Source organism: Schistocerca serialis, chromosome 1, assembly GCF_023864345.2.
Source record: "Schistocerca serialis cubense isolate TAMUIC-IGC-003099 chromosome 1, iqSchSeri2.2, whole genome shotgun sequence".
NCBI lineage: Eukaryota > Metazoa > Arthropoda > Insecta > Orthoptera > Acrididae > Schistocerca > Schistocerca serialis.
The window spans coordinates 711,280,195-711,306,908 of NC_064638.1; the positions used below are offsets into that span (position 1 = coordinate 711,280,195).

General features: G+C 42.4%; 1 protein-coding gene across 1 annotated transcript; it reads left to right on the forward strand.

Annotated features, from left to right (window-relative positions):
- Positions 1 to 15,157: 15,157 nt before the first annotated feature.
- LOC126481094 (cuticle protein 21-like) lies at positions 15,158 to 25,540 on the forward strand. The gene is made up of 4 exons (XM_050104613.1): positions 15,158 to 15,294; positions 20,114 to 20,243; positions 22,978 to 23,568; positions 25,326 to 25,540. Exons 1-4 carry the CDS (start codon positions 15,283 to 15,285, stop codon positions 25,448 to 25,450), a joined length of 858 nt encoding a protein of 285 aa, XP_049960570.1. The 5' UTR covers positions 15,158 to 15,282; the 3' UTR covers positions 25,451 to 25,540.
- The last annotated feature ends 1,174 nt before the right edge of the window (positions 25,541 to 26,714 follow it).

Below are 26,714 nucleotides of genomic sequence, written 5' to 3' on the forward strand. Positions count from 1 at the left end.
CTATGTCGGTCTATCAGCTGCTCCTCCAGCTGTCTACACGTTGGTATAGAACAGCAAGAACACTTACGAGGAAACATCGACAATTCGATCTCATATTTTAAGCAAAAAAAAAAATACCCTTTTAAGATATTGGCCCTAACAATCGATCGTGCGCAAAAGTTTCGGTCATAATTCTGAGAATACGCATTTTTGACGTTGTGAATGAATAGCTTTTAAACTTAGCGCTCATCGGTTGCTTGTCACTCGCGCCGCGACACTGCAGCCGCCTAATGCCCGAGTGCGAAGTACTGAACAACTATTCGCGCGATGTTGAAGGCACGGCAAAAATAAGGGGACAGGTGGACACATCTGACAACCTTTCTATGAAATCTTGTTCGACAACACATGTATTCTACGTGAAAAATAGGTAACTACTGTGAGTGCAGAACACAATGTGTCAGTCTCAGGGATATATTCGTTCAGTATTATTTAATATTATTCTCGTGTTGACATACTTCAATTACATGCACCCCGAAAAAGAAAATTGTGTAAACACAAGCAACTGAAGGACTATTATGACAAGGAGGTAATCATTTTCGATTTACAGTCAGGTACGTTGAGTAACAGCGCTTGAACTGCAAATGTTGTTAGTTTTAAAATCTAAAGAAAATAACGTGCAATAGTGATGTTGATAAACAATCATCGCTCCGCTGTTTCTTTAATGACACACTCGTTGGTTTCATTCATTTATACTGCGTTTGTGAATCAGAACACGAAAATGCTCAAAGCAAAGAGATCACTGGCATAACATACAGATTAGAAACTGCGCACTTTGACACAGTGAACGTAGCATGTTACCAGTATCACAGCAGTATTTCACAAACCTCTAACTCACTCCAGCTTACAGTACTAAGGGCTCTCGCATTAGGCGGCTGCAGTGGCGCGCAGTGACTGACAAACAACCCGTGAGCTCGAAAATTAAAAGCTGCACGTCCGGAGGGCCAGAAAAGTGTGTACCATCGCACTTATGGCATAAATTTTCGTGCGGGATCGTTTGCTGGGGCTGATGCCTTGTAAGTGTTCTCTTTTCCCTTAGCGTATGAAGTCGAGGTGCTGACATTCCCCTGTTAGACGGTGTTAGCCGCAGCACCGTCGTCTATCCAGTGGCTGACTCAAGCGAGGACTTAGTCGCCTTTAGTCGGTAGGGGGCTCGGTGGCCTTCCGTAAGGGCTCCGTGGTGCAGCTGCTCTTCCGTCATCACAGGGACCGACTTCAGCCACTCTGCCGCCTTCCCTCCTGGAGGCTCTTGGTTCCCATTCAGGCTCGTGCAGCCGTCGCCTGTGCAGGCAGACATCTTGGTGCCCGCCTCTGCTGTTGGTAGGCTCTGCTGTTGGGAGTTTCACTTCTGTTCGGAGTCACTAGATTGGTCATGCCCGCCTCGGCTGTATTCCGTCCGGTAACCGGCACGTGCGGCGCAGAGTCCCTGCTCGATCAGCGGACCTGACACACCATTGACGCCCACAAGCCACCGCTTGCTGACTGGGACGCCTTCCTTTGCTGACTGTGCGCCTTCCTCCTCTGGACGTAGACTGTATACGTCTCGTGAACGCCGGCACTCGGATAGACGCCTCGACTACTGTTCTACTCTGCATAATTACTGTTTCAAGTCTGTTTCTCTGACGCCTCACTGGACGTCTAAAAGGCCAGCACACGTCCACATTGCACTGACGCTGCACCCTGCAACAGTACAGGTCACAACCCCGGCCTCTACAAATGCTTCGCGCGCCCTCTGCCGCGACATGTACACATCACCAGCGCTGGCGCCAACCGCCGAGAGGGACGGGGCTTTAACTGTGCCGCGTGCCGCTAAATTACAACACAATTTTGTGATATTAATCAGATCAGCGTTTTAGCCAATGTTCCTGGTCAACTCCATGAGAAGAGTGATTTATTAAGTCGTAAACTGCAATGCAATTTAAATGAAAAATTTCCTCTTGCCACTGATCAAATTGTATTGTATTGTGATCAAAAGGATCGATTGTTTCCTGATCATTGCAGTTTTCACTATTCTGAAAGTTATTAGCACATAAGTACTTAGTACACAAAAATCAGGGTAGCGCTGAAACTCCAATACAGGACCAAAAGCACAGATTTCTTAAAAGATACACCATGTGATCAAAATTATCCGGACACCTGTCTGAAAATGGCTTACAAGTTCGTTGCGCCCTCCATCGGTAATGCTGGAAATCAATATGGTGTAGGCCCACCCTTAGCCTTAATGACAGCTTCCACTCTCGCAGACATACGTTCAATCAGGTGCTAGAAGGTTTCTTGGGGAATAGCAGCCAATTCTTCACGGAGAACTGCACTGAGGAGAGGTATCGATGTAAGTCGGTGAGACCTGGCACGAAGTCGGCGCTCCAAAACAAACCAAAGGTACTCTATAGGATTCACGTCAGGAATCTGTGGAGACCAGTCCACTACAGGGATAATACTGTCATGTAACCACTCCGCCACAGGCCGTGCGTTATAAACAGGTGCTCGATCGTGGTGAAAGATACAATCGCCATCCCCGAATTGCTCTTCAGCAGTGGGAAGCAAGAAGTTGCTTAAATAATCAAAGTAGGCCTGTGCTGTGATAGTGTCACGCAAAGTTTGGCTGAGCAGTTCTAGGCGCTTCAGTCTGGAACCGCGCGACCGCTACGGTCGCAGGCATGGATTTGTGTGATGTCCTTATGTTAGTTAGGTTTAATTAGTTCTAAGTTCTAGGCGACTGATGATCTCAGAAGTTAAGTCGCATAGTGGTCAGAGGTATTTGAACCATTTTAAGTGGCAGTAGGTGGCAACACAATGCACCTAACATGAAAAACTTATATTTTTGGGGGTGTCCGGACACTTTTGATCACATAGAGTACCTGTAATAGTGGCCTGTAATTGAAGAAGTGTCATGATGATCTCTCCATTGGCAAAAGATTCCGGAATAGTCCCCCATTCGGATCTCCGAGAGGGGACTGCCAAGGGGGAGGTTACCATGAGAAAAAAATTGAATAATCAACGAAAGGATAACGTTCTACGAGTCGGGGCGTGGAATGTCAGAAGCTTGAAGGTGGTAGGGAAACTAGAAAATCTGAAAAGGGAAATGCAAAGGCTCAATCTAGATATAGTAGGGGTCAGTGAAATGAAGTGGAAGGAAGACAAGGATTTCTGGTCAGATGAGTATCGGATAATATCAACAGCAGCAGAAAGTGGTATAACAGGTGTAGGATTCGTTATGAATAGGAAGGTAGGGCAGAGGGTGTGTTACTGTGAACAGTTCAGTGACTGGGTTGTTCTAATGAGAATCGACAGCAGACCAACACCGACAACGATAGTTCAGGTATACATGCCGACGTCGCAAGCTGAAGATGAACAGATAGAGAAAATTCAAAAAATGGCTCTGAGCACTATGGGACGATCTTTGGTCATCAGTCCCCTAGAACTTAGAACTACTTAAACCTAACTAACCTAAGGACATCACACACATCCATGACCGAGGCAGGATTCGAACCTGCGACCGTAGCAGTCGCGCAGTTCCGGACTGAGCGCCTAGAACCGCTAGACCACCGCGGCCGGCGATAGAGAAAGTGTATGAGGATATTGAAAGGGTAATGCAGTATGTAAAGGGGGACGAAAATCTAATAGTCATGGGCGACTGGAATGCAGTTGTAGGGGAAGGAGAAGAAGGAAAGGTTACAGGAGAATATGGGCTTGGGACGAGGAATGAAAGAGGAGAAAGACTAATTGAGTTCTGTAACAAGTTTCAGCTAGTAATAGCGAATACCCTGTTCAGAATCACAAGAGGAGGAGGTATACTTGGAAAAGGCCGGGAGATACGGGAAGATTTCAATTAGATTACATCATGGTCAGACAGAGATTCCGAAATCAGATACTGGATTGCAAGGCGTACCCAGGAGCAGATATAGACTCAGATCACAGTATAGTAGTGATGAAGAGTAGGCTGAAGTTCAAGACATTAGTCAGGAAGAATCAATACGCAGAGAAGTGGGATACGGAAGTACTAAGGAATGACGAGATACGTTTGAAGTTCTCTAACGCTATAGATACAGCAATAAGGAATAGCGCAGTAGGCAGTACAGTTGAAGAGGAATGGACATCTATAAACAGGACCATCACAGAAGTTGGGAAGGAAAACATAGGTACAAAGAAGGTAGCTGCGAAGAAACCATGGGTAACAGAAGAAATACTTCAGTTGATTGATGAAAAGAGGAAGTACAAACATGTTTCGGGAAAATCAGGAATACAGAAATACAAGTCGCTGAGGAATGAAATAAATAGGAAGTGCAGGGAAGATAAGACGAAATGGCTGCAGGAAAAATGTGAAGACATCGAAAAAGATATGATTGTCGGAAGGACAGACTCAGCATACAGGAAAGTCAAAACAACCTTTGGTGACATTAAAAGCAACGGTGGTAACATTAAGAGTGCAACGGGAATTCCACTGTCAAATGCCGAGGAGAGAGCAGATAGGTGGAAAGAATACATTGAAAGCCTCTATGGGGGTGAAGATTTGTCTGATGTGATAGAAGAAGAAACAGGAGTCGATTTAGAGTGATAGGGGATCCAGTATTAGAATCGGAATTTAAAAGAGCTTTGGAGGACTTACGGTCAAATAAGGCAGAAGGGATAGATAACATTCCATCAGAATTTCTAAAATCATTGGGGGAAGTGGCAACAAAACGACTATTCACGTTGGTGTGTAGAATATATGAGTCTGGCGACATACCATCTGACTTTCGGAAAAGCATCATCCACACAATTCCGAAGACGGCAAGAGCTGACAAGTGGGAGAATTATCGCACAATCAGCTTAACAGCTCATGCATCGAAGCTGCTTACAAGAATAATATACAGAAGAATGGAAAAGAAAATTGAGAATGCGCTCGGTGACGATCCGTTTGGCTTTAGGAAAAGTAAAGGGGCGAGAGAGGCAATTCTGACGTTACGGCTAATAATGGAAGCAAGGCTAAAGAAAAATCAAGACACTTTCATAGGATTTGTCGACCTGGAAAAAGCGTTCGACAATAGAAAAAAATGGTGCAAGCTGTTCGAGATTCTGAAAAAAGTAGGGGTAAGCTATAGGGAGAGACGGGTCGTATACAATATGTACAACAACCAAGAGGGAATAATAAGAGTGGACTATCAAGAACGAAGTGCTCGTATTAAGAAGGGTGTAAGACAAGGCTGTAGCTTTTCGCCTCTACTCTTCAATCTGTACATCGAGGAAGCAATGATGGAAATAAAAGAAAGGTTCAGGAGTGGAATTAAAATACAAGGTGAAAGGATATCAATGATACGATTCGCTGATGACATTGCTATCCTGAGTGAAAGTGAAGAAGAATTAAATGATCTGCTGAACGGAATGAACAGTCTAATGAGTACACAGTATGGTTTGAGAGTAAATTGGAGAAAGACGAAGGTAATGAGAAGTAGCAGAAATGAGAACAGCGAGAAACTTAACATCTGGATTGATGGTCACAAAGTCAATGAAGTTAAGGAATTCTGCTACCTAGGCAGTAAAATAACCAATGACGGACGGAGCAAGGAGGACATCAAAAGCAGACTCGCTATGGCAAAAAAGGCATTTCTGACCAAGAGAAGTCTACTAATATCAAATACCGGCCTTAATTTGAGGAAGAAATTTCTGAGGATGTACGTCTGGAGTACAGCATTGTATGGTAGTGAAACATGGACTGTGGGAAAACCGGAACAGAAGAGAATACAAGCATTTGAGATGTGGTGGTACAGACTAATGTTGAAAATTAGGTGGACTGATAAGGTAAGTAATGAGGAGGTTCTGCGCAGAATCGGAGAGGAAAGGAATTTGTGGAAAACACTGATAAGCAGAAGGGACAGGATGATACGACATCTGCTAAGACATGAGGGAATGACTTCGATGGTACTAGAGGAAGCTGTAGAGGGCAAAAACTGTAGGAGACAGAGATTGGAATACGTCAAGCAAATAATTGAGGACGTAGGTTGCGAGTGCTACTCTGAGATGAAGAGGTTAGCACAGGAAAGGAATTCGTGGCGGGCCGCATCAAACCAGTCAGTAGACTGATGACAAAAAAAAAAAAAAAAAAAAAATAAAAATAAAAAAAATAAAAAAAAAAAATTAAAATAAAATAAATGTACCTTAACCCTAGGATACTAAAACCTCGAAAATTTACGATCGCAGTATGATGTAAATCAGGACGCTCGGTACTTAATTTGTTATGCAACATATCGTTGAGATCTAATAATGGTAATTAACTAAAGCGTAACCGATAAATAATGACTACCTTTGAATAAAATGTGGAGTAGTAACCTTTACGATGGTTTACAAGCAATGTCACATTTTCGCCCCTTTAGTGTTCTAGGGTAAATTGCAAGACCGGTATTTTGGCATATATCCCGTCAACAGCAGCCTATATTGTGTACGTTTTGTGGCATGTATTAAATCTTTACGGCGTCAAAAATGATGTGGGGTTCTGTTGCACACAGGATGTCGTGCGTACATGTTATAGCCGTCAAACGCTGAAGGGGCACACTTCTTAGTCTTATTGGTGATTACTGTCTCGGGATGGACGTATGGCGTGCAAAACGTCTTTTAACAATTATTTACAAGCTACGGAATGCGAAGCATACATAATTTTCACAAAAATAATGATATTGTGCAACGCGACAAGAACTGCCTTCCAAGAGGAGCCATGGGAATCGTAACTGCCTATCGTACGCTTATCGTGCACGCATTAATCGTATTACACGGTTTCAGATTCAGTTTCAAGATCATTCCCGTTTTATGGCAGCGTAAACACCGTAGTTAGGCCGAGCGCTAATATTGAAAAATAACGGAACAGAAAAAAAGCGTCAATACCGTGAAGGAAGGAGCAGAACTTAAGCACTGCCATTGCCCCATTACCAACAGTTATACAGGATGTCAAAAGAGAAAGGGAAAAAAGGAAAAAACTAGCGATAGGTCTTTAAGCCTTAGGGACCGGCTCCTTATGCCAAAACAAGAAAAAAGTCTAGTAAACATGGGCCGTAAAATGCATATCTTAATAGCACCGAGCACTTGCTCATCATCGATACTATTAAACAGATTTCTTTTACTGCATAGACTTTACTTTCCATATTTTGGGAGGAGATACTATGGACCAAACTAAGAAAGAAATGTCCAGTAAACATTGGATCTAAAACGCATACATTAAGAGCTAAGAGTACTTGTTCATTTTCACTTGTGCGAAACACATCTCTTCTACTGAATAAGTACTCAGAGCTCTTGTCGTATGCATTTTAGAACCCGGCCGGCCGAAGTGGCCGAGCGGTTCTAGGCGCAACAGTCGGGAACCGCGCGACCGCTACGGTCGCAGGTTCGAATCCTGCGTCGGGCATGGATGTGTGTGATGTCCTTAGATTAGTTAGGTTTAAGTAGATCTAAGTTCTAGGGGACTGATGACCTCAGAAGTTAAGTCCCGTAGTGCTCAGAGCCATTTGAACCATTTTTATAGAACCCATGAGACTTTTTTTCTTCTTTGGTGTAAGGAACCTTTCCGTAAAGCTTGTCGGTGTGTTTCTGGGACGTGCTAAAGAAAAAACACACAGTCGCAGAAAACAAGAAACTTCAGCAGAGAAACAGTGTTTTAGACGAGCGGTGTTCCAGATTATCTACGTGCCAAGGCAAAAATTCACAATGATAGAGTACCATAAACGTGAGGTGAGGAACAATGTTTTAGAAGACGAGACAGCGTTCGGTGCAATAGCTACGCTTCTGGAAGGAGAAACTGATTTTGTTTCCGATTACTGCTTGTAAATAGTGTTGCAGTAGTAAGGTATCATTATAAATCAATCACAATGACTGTGACAGAAGAGAGAAAGGCATGGAAGTCAGAGTTCAATGTCCACTCGGTGACGAGGACACTGGAGACGAGCCACTAGCTTGGTGTATAAGGATATGTGAAGGGTCTTACTACGGCCTTCTTTAAAAAAAAAAAAAAAAAAGAAATCGTCGACAGAGAGATCATTAGAAAGGGAGTACTAGGTCAGAGGAACGACGATGAGGGGAAGCAAGCGAGCGTCACCTGTTTCAGCAACCATCCGAGCAATCTCTTTAGGTGATTTAGGGAAATAACAGGTCTAACATTCTGCGTGGTGTCTGTTGTTCTATATCGTGTCTCCCTACCCCTTTCGCGCAACGACGCTCTGAGCGTGTTTTTAGGGAATTGACTAGTTTGAACCTGGGAGCTGTTGCTGGTAAGGAGACGCCAGACCACACATGACATGTAGAGTTCAGAATAGTTCAGTGAGACTAGCGATGATATAACCAAATACTTAATGATTTCAGCGTCAGCTCCACTGCGCTCCCTGTAAAAGAATCTTCATACTAACTAAATTTAGTGGAAGGGGTTCAAGGCTTTCCTATTTTTAGTTAGCTGGTAAAATAACGTCGAAAAAGCAGTTAAGTTTACCACTGGAAATTTTATTCTACTCACAAAACATTGTTCATAAATTGCACTATTGATAAAAGTAAATGTTTTAATACAGGATGGTAAAAACCAACTGCGTTCAACAAAAATTTGAACGAATGTTCCCTGAATGGGTTTCCAAGTTCTACAATGGATCGAAGGATGACCTATGCCATATCACATCTATAATCTAGGTTTAAATTAAGTTTCACAAAAGAGAAAACTATCAAAATGGTCTACAGTGACCCTCAATTATCTTTAATTACTTATCTAACTTGCCGTAAATTACGGTGGTTGATGTGGCTTCTCAATAACTATATAACAGAAAAATCATCGTGTTTCAGATTTTTACTTCAAGTGGCAAATGTGAACACCATGAGCTTTAATTGACGATCGACACTAGTATTACGCAAAAAGGGGGTGTAACAGATGAGGCTTCTGCAGTTCTGAGTGAAGCTTTATGCGCTGTTATGCGGCATCGCGTGTGTTCATTACCTTGTCGGTGTTCATCAGGGGGTGGCGGGCAGCACACCTCCGCTCACCTCGCCGTCTCAGAAGCAACTCCCTTCTAACTTCTCCTTACGACAATTTACCGAAGTTGGTTTAAAAAAACTATCTGGCTGTGTTTTCATCTGACCAATCATGGTCTCAATGTTAACCTTAAGCTCCGCCTACAAAAATTCTGTCAATCCAATGAGAAACGTTATACTTTTCGTGGTGGTGTTTCTAAAGTTTGCAACGTAACACAGACGCGAAAAAGTCTCACGCTAAAACTTGCAGCTGGTGTGGTCCTTTCAGTGTTATCGTAAGATCTATACTGTTCTTCTGGAGGTCTCTATCTTTTAAAATGGGCAGGGGGGTGGTCCTGACGTAACAGAGACGCGAAAAAGTCTCACGCTAAAACTTGCAGCTGGTGTGGTCCTTTTAGTGTTATCGTAAGCTCTGTACTGTTTTTCTGGAGGGTTCTAGCTTTTAACATGGGCTGGGGGTGGTCCTAGCGGTTAGCTGGCGACGTGGGTGTCCGTCCCTTATCGTAGGGCCTTCAACTTAACACGGTTCTGCTCTCGGCTTCTGTTCTCGTTTCTCCCCTCGGAACTGCGTCTGTCTCACGGTGGGAAGGTATGACATGCATTTAGGCATTCTTGTGTTAGTCTGTGGTATTCCATTTGCTCACTCGTTACTCGTATTACTTTGGTTAATTTAATGTTACGATTTATTCGGAGCTATGTGACGTACTACTGGATTATCATGTCAGGGTTTTCATGGAAGGTGTTGGATTTCCCTGACACCTTACACAGGAAAGTTATATCATGAGGGCTGTTAGGTCATGATCCTAAACAAGTGAAGTGACAACATAAAACTCTAAAATTTAGGTAAACTGTCCACTTTTCTTCATCGTGAAGTAACCTAGTGTAACTGCGTATAGTACATCTGTATCACAGAGAACATCTATAAATTAAAGACACAAGCTGGCTCCTCTGTTACATTTTTCCATAATAGGGACAATTCCCCTTTATTCATTTATTTTCCCTTGCTTCTCACTTCAATTCGCTTATTATTATTATTATTATTATTATTATTATTGCTATAATTATTATTATTCTTATTATTAGTATTTTACTTACTCACTAGTGGCTTGTGTTAACGGAGTGCTTTGTAATTTGTTGAAAAAGTCAGCAACCAGTTGCACAAAAGAAATCTTATTTTTTTACTTCTTTCAGGCACCTAGTGCTCTTCTTCAGTAGATTAGAACCATCGCATTATCAGTTAGCGTCAAAAATACGCAGCTGTATGCATCATAGAACTAGTAATTGTCCGCTTTCGCACATCTGAGTGTTCAACATAGGTGGCTGTCATGTGGAGGTCACGGGTTTGACACGTAGTACGGCAAAAATTTCTTTTTCCTTGGTGGGAGGATTGTTACGGTGTGCCCTCAGCCTCATGATTCCAACTGAGGAGCCTACTACATTGAAAAATAGTGGCTCCTTTGCCTGAAAAAGCGGTAAAACGGCCGGGGGACGGTTGCCGACCACATGCTCCTCCACAACGCATGCGCATGACGCCTTGTGGCAGCGTATGACGGTAGGAGTATTTCAACAAACTAAAACTAAAATGTATATACTACACATTTTGTTTCTGAAAAGAAGAAGACGTGTCTAAAAGCATAGAAGTCCAAATCAGTAGAGAAAGTGACGGACTATTTACACAAGCAAGTGTATCAATGCCTTAACCACAGTTCAGTGTCATTAGTTGCGTGATTTGGCGTCTTAAGCGACACGTAATTTCACTCGACTTCAGTGTCAGAAGTAAACGATTGAATATCTCCAGCAATATTATAATGGTACAATCACATCCAGCATCAGTATTTTGTAAGTCAATACAGGCTAGGATAAGAGCTTCTCGCTACATCGAATCAAATACTCTAACCTTGTTCCTGAGGAACAGGCCTAAACCACACCTGCATCGACCTCGGAACTAATCTCTGAGCTGACGACGAGGAGGTCGGTAATTGTGGTTGACGGAGTGTGAACAAATACCGCATGGATGTTGCACACTGAAAAAACAAAACATATTTCGACACTTCGTACTTTTTCAGATCTCCTGTGTTGCTCGTGTCTTAATGGCGACACCCGGTTAGTGTCACTGGGTAGGAGGTGAGTACTTCATCACCGATATTTCAGTACTCCTGTTCCAAGTCCGCACTCAGATATTTTTTTCTCTTTTGGAAAATTCGTATTTTTACGAGTGTGATTCAAATTATAACCTTAAATATTTTTTTAATATTATTTATTGTGCAGACGTGGTACAAAGCTGTATCACTTTTCAACATAGCCTCCCCCACGCTCAATGCAAGTCCTTCAGCGCTTACAAAGTGCATAAATTCCTTTAGAAATAAATTCTTTTCGTAGTCCGCGCACCCACTCATGCACCGCGTGGCGAACCTCTTCATCAGAACGGAATTTCTTTCCTCCCATTGCTTCTTTGAATGGTCCAAACATATGGAAATCACTTGGGGCAAGGTCTGGTGAGTATTGTGGATGAGGAAGACACTCAAAATGCAGGTCTGTGATTGTTTCAACTGTTGTACGGGTAGTGTGGGGCCTTGCATTGTCATGTTGCAAAAAGACAACTGCTGACAGCAATCCACGTCGCTTTGATTTGATTGCAGGCCGCAGATGATTTTTTAGAAGTTCTGTATATGATGCACTGGTGACAGTGGTCCCTCTAGGCATGTAATGCTCCAAAATGACGCCTTTTTCGTCCCAAAAGAGAGTCAGCATAACCTTCCCTGCTGATGGTTCTGTTCGACACTTCTTTGGTTTTGGTGATGAGGAATGGCGCCATTCCTTGCTCGCTCTTTTCGTTTCCGGTTGGTGGAAGTGACCCCAAGTTTCGTCTCCAGTAATGATTCTTCTTCTCGTTCAAAGCACCGAAGAAGTTCTCCACAATTATCAACACGTCATTCTCTCATTTCAGGAGTCAGCTGCCGTCGCACTCATCTTGCAGACACTTTGTGAAACTGGAGCACATCATTCACAATGTGGTGTGCTGACCCATAACTAATCTGTAAACATGCTGAAATGTCATTCAGTGTCACTCGGCGGTTTTCCTTCACTATGGCTTCAACTGCTGCAATCTTCTGTGGAGTCACAACTCGTTGTGCCTGATCTGGACGAGGAGCACCTTCTACTGAAGTCACACCATTTGCGAACTTCCTACTCCTTTCGTAGACTTGCTGCTGTGACAAACATGCACCACCGTACTGAACCTTCATTCGTCGATGAATTTCCATAGGTTTCACACATCCAATACGCAAAAAACGAATAACAGAACGCTGTTTTTCCCTGGTGCAAGCCGCAAGTGGGGCGGCCATCTTTATACTGATACTGCGACGATATGTGTGCATCTGCAATATGCTGCCACCTACAGGGCATTCTGAAAGCTGTTTGTAGCACGCTAATCAACTTACAGGATAACGGCGCGAAATTTCGATTTGTTATTACAAATTTAAGGTTTTCATTTGACTCACACTCGTATAAAATTATGAGAATAGATTGTAGTGATTATTTTTAGCTGATTAGCTGTTTAATATTCATCAAAGTTTTAGTGATTACTTGTAGTTGATTAGCTGTTAATATCTGTCATTTCATCATTACATGTTGCAACACATCTGAATTTTATATACCATAATTATCAGCACAAATAAAAATAAGTGGTGTAAGTGGAGCAGTTTGCGAAAGAATCAGGTTTAGATTGGAGCAATTGCTTTTGATAGAGTTATCGATCGTTGCTCTGCTGCTCGATGTTCAGCGCTATGTACCTTCGCAACAGAATGAAACTATCAACCACATCTGAACTCCAAGTCTTGCAGGTCGTGGACGACGCTGTTGCACATTGAGCTGTCCCGGCACACAAATGTCAGGGAACTAGTTCCCGTACGGCACATACTTCTGATCACATTTTGTCACCTATTTCGTGGTCTGGCGTGTGACATACTGAAATGCTGAGGTAAACTACTTCTCTTCCCGACACAGTTTGTGAAATGTGTTTCCCTTTCATGTGCACGGCTGTAAAAAATTCTTGTGTTGTTTTCGTCTTTCTATAGACGATTATATAAATGGAAGAAGGGGAGAAGGCGAAATACAGTGACAGCCTTCTCTCTCAAAAAAGCATAAAGTGTTCCGCAGAATTGAACGTGTCCATTTGACGAAACTGTAGCCATCATCAGTGCCATATGCTCTGACTCCATGAGACGCCGCATACAGGTTTGGATTTCAACATGGCACACTGTGTGTAGATCAAAAACTCGACGAATCCCTCCCTCTTTACGTTAACAGACAAATACTGAAAAAAAATTCCACAATCAGGATTCGAACCGACATCCTCTACGCCGTAATTGGGCATTTTAGCGATACTGCCTACGGAAGAGGATAACCAGATTTAAATAAAACAAATCAAAACCAAGATTTGAGGCGGCGAACTCTGTGTCGTACTAGGCGTTTTAGCGACACAACTTGTGAAAGTGGAAAATCAGGTCTGAAATGAATGTATGATAAAGTTGTAAGGATCGTCACCATACTTAAGGTTTTGACCTATGAACCTGTTCCACCCTCATTGATAAACAAAGTAAGAGCCTACGGAATATCAGACCAGCTGTGTGGCTGGATTGAAGAGTTTTTAGCTAACAGAACACAGCATGTTGTTCTCAATGGAGAGACGTCTACAGACGTTAAAGTAACCTCTGGCGTGCCACAGGGGAGTGTTATGGGACCATTGCTTTTCACACTATATATAAATGACCTAGTAGATAGTGTCGGAAGTTCCATGCGGCTTTTCGCGGATGATGCTGTAGTATACAGAGAAGTTGAATCATTAGAAAATTGCAGCGAAATGCAGGAAGATCTGCAGCGGATAGGCACTTGGTGCAAGGAGTGGCAACTGACCATTAACATAGACAAATGTAACGTATTGCGAATACATAGAAAGAAGGATCCTTTATTGTATGATTATATGATAGCGGAACAAATACTGATAGCACTTACTTGTGTAAAATATCTGGGAGTATGCGTACGGAACGATTTGAAGTGGAATGATCATATAAAATTAATTGTTGGTAAGGCAGGTACCAGGTTGAGATTCATTGGGAGAGTCCTTAGAAAATGTAGTTCATCAACAAAGGAGGGAGCTTACAAAACACTCGTTCGACCTATACTTGAGTATTGCTCATTAGTGTGGGATCCGTACCAGGTCGGGTTGACAGAGAAGATAGAGAAGATCCAAAGAAGAGCGGTGCGTTTCGTCACAGGGTTATTTGGTAAGCGTGATAGCGTTACGGAGATGTTTAGCAACCTCAAGTGGCACACTTTGCAAGAGAGGCGCTCTGCATCGAGAGGGTGCGTTTCTGGATGAGGTATCGAATATATTGCTTCCCCCTACTTATACCTCCCGAGGAGGTCACGAATGTAAAATTAGAGAGATTCGAGCGCGCAAGGAGACTTTCCGGCAGTCGTTCTTCCCGCGAACCATACGCGACTGGAACAGGAAATGGAGGTAATGACAGTGGCACGTAAAGTGCCCTCCACCACACACAGTTGGGTGGCTTGCGGGGTATAATGGTAGATGTAGATTAATGTCGTCCCCACTGGTGAGGCGTTTCTTCATCATTTTGGTTTAATACGTCAGCAAAATCCTTGGAAAAGCTGTAAGAAGGATTAGTAAAATTTAATATAACACAGAAGTGGACAGTTACACTTGATAGCAGCTACCTAAGAGAACTAAAATTGGTGTTTCATCGACCCGAGTGGATGAAAGGTAAATAACGCCTGCTTGAGTACGTTTGGACCATGAAATGAGATGCCAACAATGTAGTCAATTTTCACTCGTACTTTTTATTGTTTCATTTGCCGTACAGTGAGATGTTAAAGGCTCTGTGTGCAGCACGATCAGAAACAAGTTTCACTGCAATCGACTCAAGGGTCATGGACAAACTACGATAATGCCCTCCGCAAACACGTCCTGTCTCGGTACGAGCGCGATGCGTGATTTTGTTGCGTGTGAGCATATGGAGATGCCGTTCCTTTCGAAACGGCGTGGCCCCGGTGAGCGGTCGGTGGGAGAGGTGAGGGCGAGCCGGGCGTGGTAGATGCGAACCAGATCTGCTTGCGTCACAGCCACGCCGGGACGTCTTCGGCGCGTCCTCCACGCCTGGAGGGGGCAGCCGCTGCGCGCTATAAATCGAGGGACGGCCGCTGCTGCGGTCAGTCGACCAGGGGCCGCCTCCTCCACATCTGCTCTCAGCTGACATGGCTCTTCAGGTGAGGCGGGCAGTCGGGATCTCTGACATGGATGAGAGCTCGGTAGAGCTGGGGCAGGGGTTAGAAAACACAGGCCATAAGTACAGGGGTCAGTACGCGTAGCTTGGAATGATAACGATGGTTGGTCTTTTCTCCATTGTAGACGAGTTCCAAATGAGGGATACTATGTTAAAAACCATACTGCACCCACCTTTATATATGAACTGTACGCCTCTGAAACGGGTCTACATTTTCGAAAAGTCTTTGGTACTAAAACAACCAAAGAATCATTTCAGTAATGACCTCTCCTGTGTAAGATAAGTAAAAGAATCTGAATGTCACTTCTTTCGACTTGACATTATCTGCATGGCAATATCACTGATTATTCATTTAAGCAGCTTCTCATTTCGCCACACGAAACTGAGTCGACTTAGTTCCACGACTTTTCACCGCAATCTAGGCATCACCTGCATCTACATTTACATATATGGTGCGAGTAAGCTGCCCTAGCTGCTGGGTTTTATGCAGCCCACGACTCCTTCGGATACCACGCACAAGATTTTCGTACTCTCTCGCTCGTTATGTAAAAACTATTTGTCCTGAAAATTAACGAAAAACACTCTTTGGGGGAAATTTTTAAAGTGTTTAATTTTATACTGGGATACGTTTTTGCTTCACTCCACGGTTTTCGAGTCATCCAAGAAAAACGCGTTTGAGCGTCACTTTTGTACGTTTTTCTTGAATAATTTGAAAACTACAGCCTCTAGCGATAACGCATCCCAGTATAAAACTTAACTGCAAAAACGTCTTGTTTACTTTTTTCTGTAGAAATAACAGTCGCCAGTAGCCATCGAGAGAAAACAAAAATATTGCGTGTCGTATTTGAAGGCTGTATGGGTTGCGTAAAACCCAGCAGTAGGGGTAGCTGAGTCATCTGTATATGTTGGAACCACTGTGAAGTGCATGGTACAGTGCACTATTTATAAGGATTTCCTATCGCTCTCTTCGCCTATTTAGTGAGGTAAGAATGATTGCTTAAATGTCACCTATACTTGCGGCCCCTACAGGAGTTATACGGATGGTTTGTAGTATATTCCTTCATCATGGTTACGAGTAATGACACAGTAGTTCGCGGCATTAGCCATTAGCCCACGAAGATGCTGCTTATATACGAAAATATGGAAACGGAAACACAATCTTACTTCTACCACGTTGCTGTGTTAGGTTAACTATATTTATCAAATAAGAGATCAAAGTAATATACTTGTGTTCTGTGGATGGTGCTTAACCATTTGACGTATGTGTTTTCGTATCGACGAATTATTCACAATAAAACATGTTTTCCAAGTATGAAGGGTCTTCATATTGTAAAATAATTGTCATTGAATAAAAAATAGTTTACCATATGACGCGCTTGCATACCCAGAGAACTTTTATTTTAATGGACTCTGGTCGCAGAAACTTATGCAATTATATTCGTAAATAGTTCTCTTACTTATCTCAACAATGCGACAACACCAAGAAGGGAGGTCGCAAGGGGAGAAATCTATCGCAGTGGAATGTGGCAGCAACTAGTGTCGAAAGGACGGTGCAAGTTTTCATTCTAGGTCACTTTTATTTTTTAAAGTTTTTACTGCAGAGACATCATTTCATTGCAAATGTCTTTCATTACTCAGCATGTTGTATATGCTCTTCTCCACCAACGGGTCATCCACCAACAATCATTCATTTCCGCCTTTACCATCTTCACCATTTGGACCCTCTCATGTTTGCATGATGAATCCATGAACTGCTGCGCCTGTGCATTCCACAGCCTGTGGAGCCTATGTATCTTCCTACTTATTCGACTAAGTTGACAGTAATACTGTTAATAAGTTTTATCTCATCCGCTACAGACATATACAACCAGAAATGTGGCTTAAGCTCGCCCGGCTAGCAGCGCGGTCTAATGCGCTGCTTCCCGTGCGGGAAGGCGTGTCGGTCCCCGGCACGAATTCGCCTGGAGGATTAGTGTCGAGGTCCGGTGTGCCGGCCAGCCTGTGGATGGTTTTCAAGGCGGTTTTCCATCTGCCTTGGCGAATGCAGGCTGGTTCCCCTTATTCCGCCTCAGTTGCACTATGTCGGCGATTGCTGCACAAACACTGTTTCTACGTACATAGACACCATAATTTCTCTACCACGCAAACATTTGGGGTTACACTCGTCTGGTATGAGACGTTCCCGGGAGGGGAGGGAGGGGGGGGGGGGGTCCACTGGGGGTCGAACTGCGCAATAATCCTGGGTTCGGTGTGGGGTGGTGGTAAGGTGGGTGGGCTGCTGTGGTCTGTTGTGCGGTTGTGAACCACTGAGGGCTACGGCGGGACGAAGCCTCGCCGTCGTTACTAGGTCCCCTACTCGATACACAATACACACACAATACGGCTCAATCATTCCTTAAACCCTTCGCGTTCTCATGAAGTCTAAATCCAAAGTCTCTCGCTTGTACATCTGTCGGGTGTACATCTTCCGCATAAAACGAGTCGTATTGGAGCACCTATTGACATGTCTATTGATTAGCTAAAGATTTTCCTAAATAACATTCTCTTTCCTCGATTTTGCTAATTCTGCGTATTGTCATCCTATGACGACTTCATTACCAGGATTATTTCGTAAATTGTATTTAGAAGGTTGCATCTTTCAGAAAGGAGAAAACTTTCATCCCCAAGAAACATCATGCCTGCCTCTGTAACCGAGGTCACTAATGCTCGCTTGTGCGTAGACATGTTACTCGAAGGCAACCAGTTCTAACCTTGCTCGCGAAAAAGAGAGATGAATTGGAGGGATACAGTCCATGATCAAGAAACTCTGATCCCAATGTTCTGAGATGAAATTCAACCTCTGACCGCTGACTCATGGAATGATGACACTGCTGGAAGTTATGATTCTGTCGGATTGGGACGCTAAGCCCGTCGGCACTCTATGTGCCATTCGAGAGGAACTGGTTATGGGGTGACACCTGGTTTCACCCCCTGTCCTCTCTCTGAACGTCATCAACAATACAAACATGGCACTTAATTCTACGAGCACTCATCATAGCCACCTGCACTCGATAGATACACATGTCACATACGAATGTCTATGAATAAAGTAAAGATCTCCAGTTAGGCCACCTACGCATGACAGATACAGGTACCACATTTTATGAATGGAAGTAGCCATTGTGTATGAAGACAGTAAACCTCTCAAATTACTTAATGAAATCATCTTCTCTTCCATATATTCTTTAATTTTTAAATTTATCAATTTCGATTACTAAAATTTTCCTGTTACTATATGCCTTTTAGATCTACATATACATCTATACTTTGCAAACCGCTGTGAATTGCATGGCAGAGGGTACGTCCCATTGTACCAGTTATTTGGATATTTTTCCCATTCCATTCACGTACGACGCGCAGGAAGAAAGATTGTTTAAACGCCTCCGTGCATGCTAATCGTGTACTTTAATCTAATTTTATCCTTACGAACCCTATTGGAGTGGTACGTAAGAGGTTGTAGTACATTCCTAGAGTCTTTATTTAAAGCCGGTTCTTGAAACTTTGTGAATAGACTTTCTAGAGATAGTTTACGTTTATCTTCAAGAATCTGATCGTTCAGCAGTTTCATCATCTTTTGTGATACTCTCCTGCGATCTAAAGAAAGTTGAGTCCATTCTTGCTGCTCTTTTCTGTATGGTTCAACAACTTTTGTTAGTTGTATTTGGTATGGGTCCCACACAGTGTAGCAGCATTCTAGGGCATGTCACGCAAGTGATTTGTAAACAGTCTCCTTTGTAGACTGATTGCATTTTCCCAGTATTCTATCAATAAACCGAAGTCTACCACCTGCTTTACTCACGAATAAGCCTATGTGATCATTTCATTTCATATCTCCACAATGTGTTATTTGGATGAGTCGGCCAATTCCATCTGCGAGTTACTGATATTACAATCATATGATACTATGTTTTTTCGTTTTCTGAAGTACTCGGTTTTACATTTCTTAACATTAAAGGAAGTTACCAATCTTTGAATCTACTATTGTCTTAGAGACATCTGAATGCTTCACGCATTTAATCTCTGCGTCAGCAGAACCACATACGATCTGCCTCCATTTATGGGAAACTTGCGAACTTCATGTCTGCAGAGCAGGATAAGTAGCATCCAACAAACAGATTCCGAGAGACAAATGCAAATATTCCCCATATTCTTTTTTTTTCTATCAGTAGCAGAGATTTCACGAATTTTGGAACTTACCGTGAGAGTTAAATGAATCTGTTGATCTCTTGAAATTGACCTTAGAGTCTTAAGTCAGTTGCCTATGAAAGACCTGTAGACGTTTCGCTGACAGTTACAGCCAGATAAAGGAAAATTGATGTAATTTAAGAATTTCACAAAATGGGAGAGTTACACAATACACACGACACAATATTGACATCAGCGTATGCACATATCATTCCTTCCTACATTTTAATATGATAACGAAACACCTTTCCGTCCATATGCGTTGAAGAATCCATGATGCATATCTTTTATTTCAGGAAACATGGATGGAGGTAGTCTCTGTCAAGGTGCTATTCTTTCAGACCTTTAAGATACTCTAAATCTACAATTTCTGTTCACATCCATAGAATGAGTACTTTTTACCTCTATTAACTTTTTCACACTTTCTACCTATTTTTCTTCCTCTACGTATCTCTCTGTAGGTTTTCACACAGTAATCGCAGACGATAGACTTGCCAATAATCAACATTCTGTTGTATCACCAGTGTCAGATCACATACAGCAGAGTGTTTATGAAATATATTTCGCCGTCGTTGCAGATTGTGTTGTGCGCATGCGCGCTGCTGGGCGCGGCCAGTGCGGGCTACCTGGGCTCTCCCGCCGTCTCCTACTCGGCGGCTCCCGCCCTGCGAGGCGGCCTTCCTTACAACGCCCGACTGGGAGTCGCTGGTAAGCAGTTTGACATGAGCATCACTAGAATTATGCCTATATGTTCCAGATAAATGGCCTGACATAACTCAGTTATGATTTTGTCTTTGGTGCTGATGCCATTTTTAGCAGCATTGTGTTTTGGAACCGTGGAAAACGGAAACATACCACACACATGCGTTACTAAATGTACATCAGTTCCATTTATCATACTCTTAGTTCAGTGTTGTTGCTGATATCTAGTACTCATCTTCTATTTTATATCCGAATTTTCATCAGAAAAGAAAACGTTATTATGGTTCATCAACGAATGGGTTGTAGCACGCAAGTACTATGTCCCACAAAGTCTCCTCCCTAGGTAAAAAAGAGTGTTATTTAACAAGTTACATTTTTGTATTAAATCAGAGGATATTGTCCTCTGATTAGGTCGAGTCTAAAAAAAAATAAAAAAAAAAAAAAAAGCTGTGTGATCACATTACACATTCAAAAGAGGAACACACCTATCCTTCATGAAAACTGTGTATATTAAGAATTTAGAAATTCCTTTTGATGAATTATTGGGCCTGTAAAAGAATAAATATTGTTATCTAGAATAATAAAAGGGTGCATAGTACTGTAATACATCTTGGGAAGTACTTTCTTACAAGTTGGAACATACGGAGGACTACAGCATTTCTTCTGAGACAGGAATTTATGATTATGGATATTCTCATACACCTGTTAATTTGAGCTCATCGTCACAGAATTAGCTATTAAAACAATTAACTGTTTGCGTTCTTACTTGTATCACTTTGCTGTCAGAATTTAATCTACAAAAAACATTATCTCTAACAATTTTTTTCTTTTAATTGTACACAGAATAACTCTCAGAATGATAAGGTATTAGAAAAACAATAGAGCACAAAAGTATATGCAAAATATTGTAGCAAAAGAAAACGAGGGGTTAATAGGCAATACGCTAACAATGTCAACGAAATTTAAAGAGTAACAGACGACTTAAGTTGTTGGGGCAGTCAAAGGTCAGAAAGTGTTTGTCATTAGCATGTGTACTTCTGCAAAGATGAAGAGTATTAGCGTAAGTCAGGAAGAGCTGTAAGATAGAATAAGATTCTTGAGAGATTAATATCAAAACAGACAACTTATTTTTCTGTTGCCACTATATATTTTGAAGATACGCTATTAGTAAAATGCAGGAGAGAATGTGTGGTACGTATTGAGGAATTTAGACAGTTACTACTTAAAGGTGCGGAGGAATACCTGCATGCACTTTGTTGCATTTATGGATTATAGGATTATATGTCTCATTTGGTCAGAATACCTCATGCTGCAAAATACTAACGCGAATTATTTACAGGTGAATGGAAAAACTAGTAGAACCCGACCTCGGGGAAGATCAGTTTGGATTCCGTAAAAATATTGGAACACGTGAGGCAATACTGACCTTACGATTTATCTTAGAAACTAGATTAAGGAAAGGCGAACCTACGTTTCTAGCATTTGTAGACTTAGAGAAAGCGTTTGACAATTTTGACTGGAATACTCCCTTTCAAATTCTGAAGGTGGCCGGGGTAAAATACAGGGAGCGAAAGTCTATTTACGATTTGTACAGAAACCAAATGGCAGTTATAAGAATCGAGGGGCATGAAAGGGAAGCAGTTGTTGGGAAGGGAGTGAGACAGGGTTGTAGCCTGTCCCCGATGTTATTCAATCTGTATATTGAGCAAGCAGTGAAGGAAACAAAAGAAAAATTCGGAGTAGGTACTAAAATCCATGGAGATGAAATAAAAACTTTGAGGTTTGCCGATGACATTGTAATTCTGTCAGAGACAGCAAAGGACTAGGAAGAGTAGTTGAACGGAGTGGATAGTGTCTTGAAGGGAGGATATAAGATGGACATCAACAAAAGGAAAACGACGATAATGGAATGTAGTCGAATTAAGTCAGGTGATGCTGAGGGAATTAGATTAGGAAATGAGACACTTAAAGTAGTAAAGGAGTTTTGCTATTTGTGGAGCAAAATAACTGATGACTGTCGAAGTAGAGTGGATATAAAATGTAGACTGGCAATGGCAAGGAAAGCGTTTCTGAAGAAGAGAAATTTGTTAACATCGAGTATAGATTTAAGTGTCAGGATGTCGCTTTTGAAAGTATTTGTTTGGAGTGTGACCTTGTATGGAAGTGAAACGTGGACGATAAATAGTTTAGACAAGAAGAGAATAGAAACTTTCGAAATGTGGTGCTACAGAAGAATGCTGAAGATTAGATGGGTAGATCACATAACTAATGAGGAGGTACTGAATAGGATTGCGGAGAAGAGACGTTTTTGGCACAACTTGACTGGAAGAAGGGATCGGCTGGTAGGACATGTTCTGAGGCATCAAGGGATCACCAATTTAGTGTTGAAGGGCAGAGTGGAGGGTAAAAATCATAGAGGGAGACCAAGAGATGAATACACCAAGCAGATTCAGAAGGATGTAGGTTGCAGTAGATACTGGGAGATGAAGAGGCTTGCACAGGATAGAGTAGCATGGAAAGCTGCACCAAACCAGTCTCAGGACTGAAGACCACAACACCAACAACAACAACAACAACCTCATGCTTTTAAACTTGGGTTCTCATATATGCTTAACAGACTATACAGTTCAGGGAATTCAGTATTTTAATATAACATCAACCCAGCACAACCAGTAGCAATAAGTGAACTGAAAACCATAAAAAAGTTCTGCGTTACACACATGTATGCTTTTATGACCAGGTGTTCCAGTGGGTGCTGGTGTGGCTGGTCCTGCTGCAGCTGCAGCTGCTGCTGCTGCCGCCGCCGCTGCTGCCAGGGCTAGGCTGTCTGGTGCTGCACTGAGCGGGTACACACCTGGCTATGCTGGTATTGCCCCTGGCTATAATGGTATCGCTGCAGGCTACGCTGGAGTCGCCCCTGGTTATGCGGGAGTAGCCCCTGGCTATACTGGTCTGGGTGCAGCACGTTACGCTGGTCTCGGTGCAGCACGCTACGCCGGTCTGGACCGCCTGGCCGGTGGGCTGCCCGCCGAGCTGGCTGACCCGTACTACGACCCCAACCCGCAGTACAGCTTCAGCTACAGCGTCAGCGACGCCCTGACCGGCGACGCCAAGCAGCAGCAGGAGAGCCGCAGCGGCGACGTGGTCGAGGGCAGCTACAGCCTGGTCGAGCCCGACGGCAGCGTCCGCACTGTGGACTACACGGCCGCCCCTGGCGTCGGTTTTAACGCCGTGGTCTCCAAGAGCGCCGCTCCTCCTGGATCGCCTGCTGCTGCCGCTGCAGCCACTGCGGCCGCCGCAGCCGCCGCCTCCGCCAGGGCTGCCCTCGCAGGTAACTGTCTAGATTTTCATAGTGTAATGGTACATGTCACAGATTTTCTCAAAATCTTGAGCTCTGCAACATTCTCTACACTTAATTGCTGATTTTGGTGACAAGAGCCTTAGAAAATTAGTTTACTTCATATATGTTCATTCTTTGATGTCATTACGGAATTGAATTAAAAATAATCTTGGCTGTAATAAAATATTTATTGACAAGGGTGATCGAGCCTGGTCAAAATGTGACCCGCTTCAGACAGTATTTTACATGGTGGTAGGCAGTGGTAGTGAATGGGGCAAGTATCGTGCAGTAACTGTGATCAGTTGACATTTGTAGTTCCAGAAGGAATGTTCTCAAAAATTGTTCATAGGTGATAACTTTCTAGGGCAGTTCCACACATAGACACAAATGTACTGTAAAAATATTTGGGCTCCATTCAAGAACTACACGCAGGCAGCTGTTTAAAGAATTAGGCATGCTACCAATACATTTACTTTGTCAATGTCTTTTATGAAGAATCAACCATGACCCGTTAATAACAACAGCATTCATAACATAAATAGGCTCCACAATCAATAGCCTAACATATTTCTGAATAGAGGAAGTAGTCTACCTCCATTCTGAATGAATGAAATTTTCAAAAACAGTTTGAAACAATTTCTACTTCACGGCTTCTGTACACCATATGAGCTTGTCAGTAGATAGTATGGGTCACATCTCTCAGATGTGTTGCAGCTTATTATTAAACCAAAAGTAGAGTTATCTTAGCGATCACATAGAAAATTTTTCTCATCTTTAAACATACTGGCATGTCCCATATTAATGGTAGTTTTCACAAGTATGATCCATGAAACATTCAAAAACTAACCTCAAAATAAAACAGAATCCTTGATAGTAGTGTGGGAGTTGTGTAGTATTGGGAACAGTACAGAAACCCTTTAGTACAGTCTTAGATTCATTCAGCTTCATTCAAATTCATTCATCTGTCTATCTATATACTAAGACATTTCTAGTATGAAATTGTTTTGTGTGGGGCGCTGCAACGAGCAACTGTTCTGTACAATTATGTCTTCATTTGGTACTAAGGACTGTGGAATGAAGGAAAGTCTGAGTGAAAATTCTGTGACGTCACATCATAAGAGGCATTTGAGATATAACCCAGGACATCGGTGCTTAGTCTGACTGAAAGAAATAGCAGAGTGCCACCTCTTCTCCCTTTGTGGACTATTTACTTCTTACACCAGTAGTCATCGAACTGTGTTCCTCTGGATCAACTGTCACGACACTAACTCGTATCGTGATCTTGACTACAAGGAACGAAAGTGTACTACACAGTTGTTACAGTATTTTTTAAAGGGTATAGTGTCACTGATAAAATGGTACCCGACATAGTTCTGTAGGTTTTCGGGGTTATTGTCATTGAAGGTAAAATCTGAGCGATTAGGTCACGTCACTTCTTTTTACAAACCTCATCCTCTCTGGGATCCTCCTCATGATACTTTTAGTGTGCACAGGCAGCTGAATACAGCATATTAATGCTATTGCAGCCTCCTTGTCGCGTGTAACTGTTTGTAATAGCTAATATTGTGAAAAATTTGCTGTCGAAATACTTATGTAAGCTGTGTTTCAGTGTTCATTTGATCCACGTACCTAGTATAGAATAAGCACGCAATTCAACACATATTGTTTAGAATCACCTTGCTTTCTCGGGAGCAGTGAATCCTTGCTGTAGTACCCGTGTCTTTCTAACTTTCTGCACTTTGTTTCAGCTGGCAGAGTGCCCGGTGCTGGTGGATACCCACTGAACCCAGCGGCCGCTGCTGGAGTCTACGGAGCGCCCCTGAAGACCGCACATGCTGCCCTCGCCACACCACATGCAAAGGTCCACTACTAGACGCAGTCTGACTCTCGCCTCCTGTAAATAGCTACCAACGTGTAGCAAAAGCAAATGACAAATGTAAATAAAAGGCTAGTTTTCATTAAATTTTGTGTCTTTACTGCAATTATGCTTCATACCTCTTATATATACGAACTCTCCTAATATTCTCTCCAACCACCGTTTAGGTTGATGTATTGAGAAATAACTCATACACAGAGAAATCTCTTGCTACAGGTGATAAATTAGCTCAGACCTACAGCTTGCTTTAAAAAGTGGATCTGCTAGATCCCTTATAAAATAAGATATATCTCTCCAAAAATCGAGGCTAAATGTGATATATACACACATGAATAGTGGATAAGAAGAGTGCTGCTAATACAACTACGTCACCTACTGCAAAAGAAAATGCAAGTGATCGACATCGAAGTAAATTGGATGCGATTCCCAGTGAAACTATTTCCTAAAGGTAATATCTCTGCTGTGGTGTTGACGTCATAAATTTTTGTACAATGTCGTTGTAAAAAATTGATGTGGGATATTTTAGCCCTCATGAATATACACTGCCTGATAAAAAAAGCGAAGTACCCTGGTTGTATCTCAATGTGACTTCTTACATGTACTCACCATCGGCTGGTATTTAAGACACTCCACATCTGTCCATATCGCAGAAGATACAACGTCATACCGATAAGTGGGCTCATTTGCCAAGTTTTTTTTATAAATTTAACTCCACTTTGTGTTCACTGAAATAACAGCACATAGCCTCCCAACACGTCGAGTTTCATTTCCTTTCTTCCCCCTTCCTCTATGCATTGCTTTTTTTGTATCAATGTTACGACGGTAGACCGCTGTGGAACGTCTACAAACCATGACCAGGCCCGTGAACGCTTTCGGACTCTCTGGCTACGATTGCGTACATTAACTTTTACTGTGTGTTAGCTTCAACAGAAGTATTTTTTCCCGATGGGAGCCTGAGGTACATATTTGTGAATGTTCAACGTTGTCATCATGTGCAATTACTGTCAACTGTTGGACATCACTACAAAGCAGCAGTGCGCAGCAGCTCGTGACCACCAGAATTCATGGATGTGGTTGGTTCGCTATATTCCACAGCATAATTGACACTGTTATTCTTATTTTGGATGTTAATTATTGAATGGTCATTACACTGTTTATCACAACAGACAATATTTCATAATTAGTTATTTTAGTACATAAAATGAAACCAAGTGCAAAAAGTATATTTTGAAATCGTTAAAAATCACCTAAGAGCATAACC

Coding starts and splice junctions, on each gene's coding strand:
- LOC126481094 (XM_050104613.1), top strand. Junction 20,244..22,977: donor CGCCCGACTGGGAGTCGCTG/GTAAGCAGTTTG, acceptor TTTTATGACCAG/GTGTTCCAGTGGGTGCTGGT. Junction 23,569..25,325: donor CGCCAGGGCTGCCCTCGCAG/GTAACTGTCTAG, acceptor ACTTTGTTTCAG/CTGGCAGAGTGCCCGGTGCT.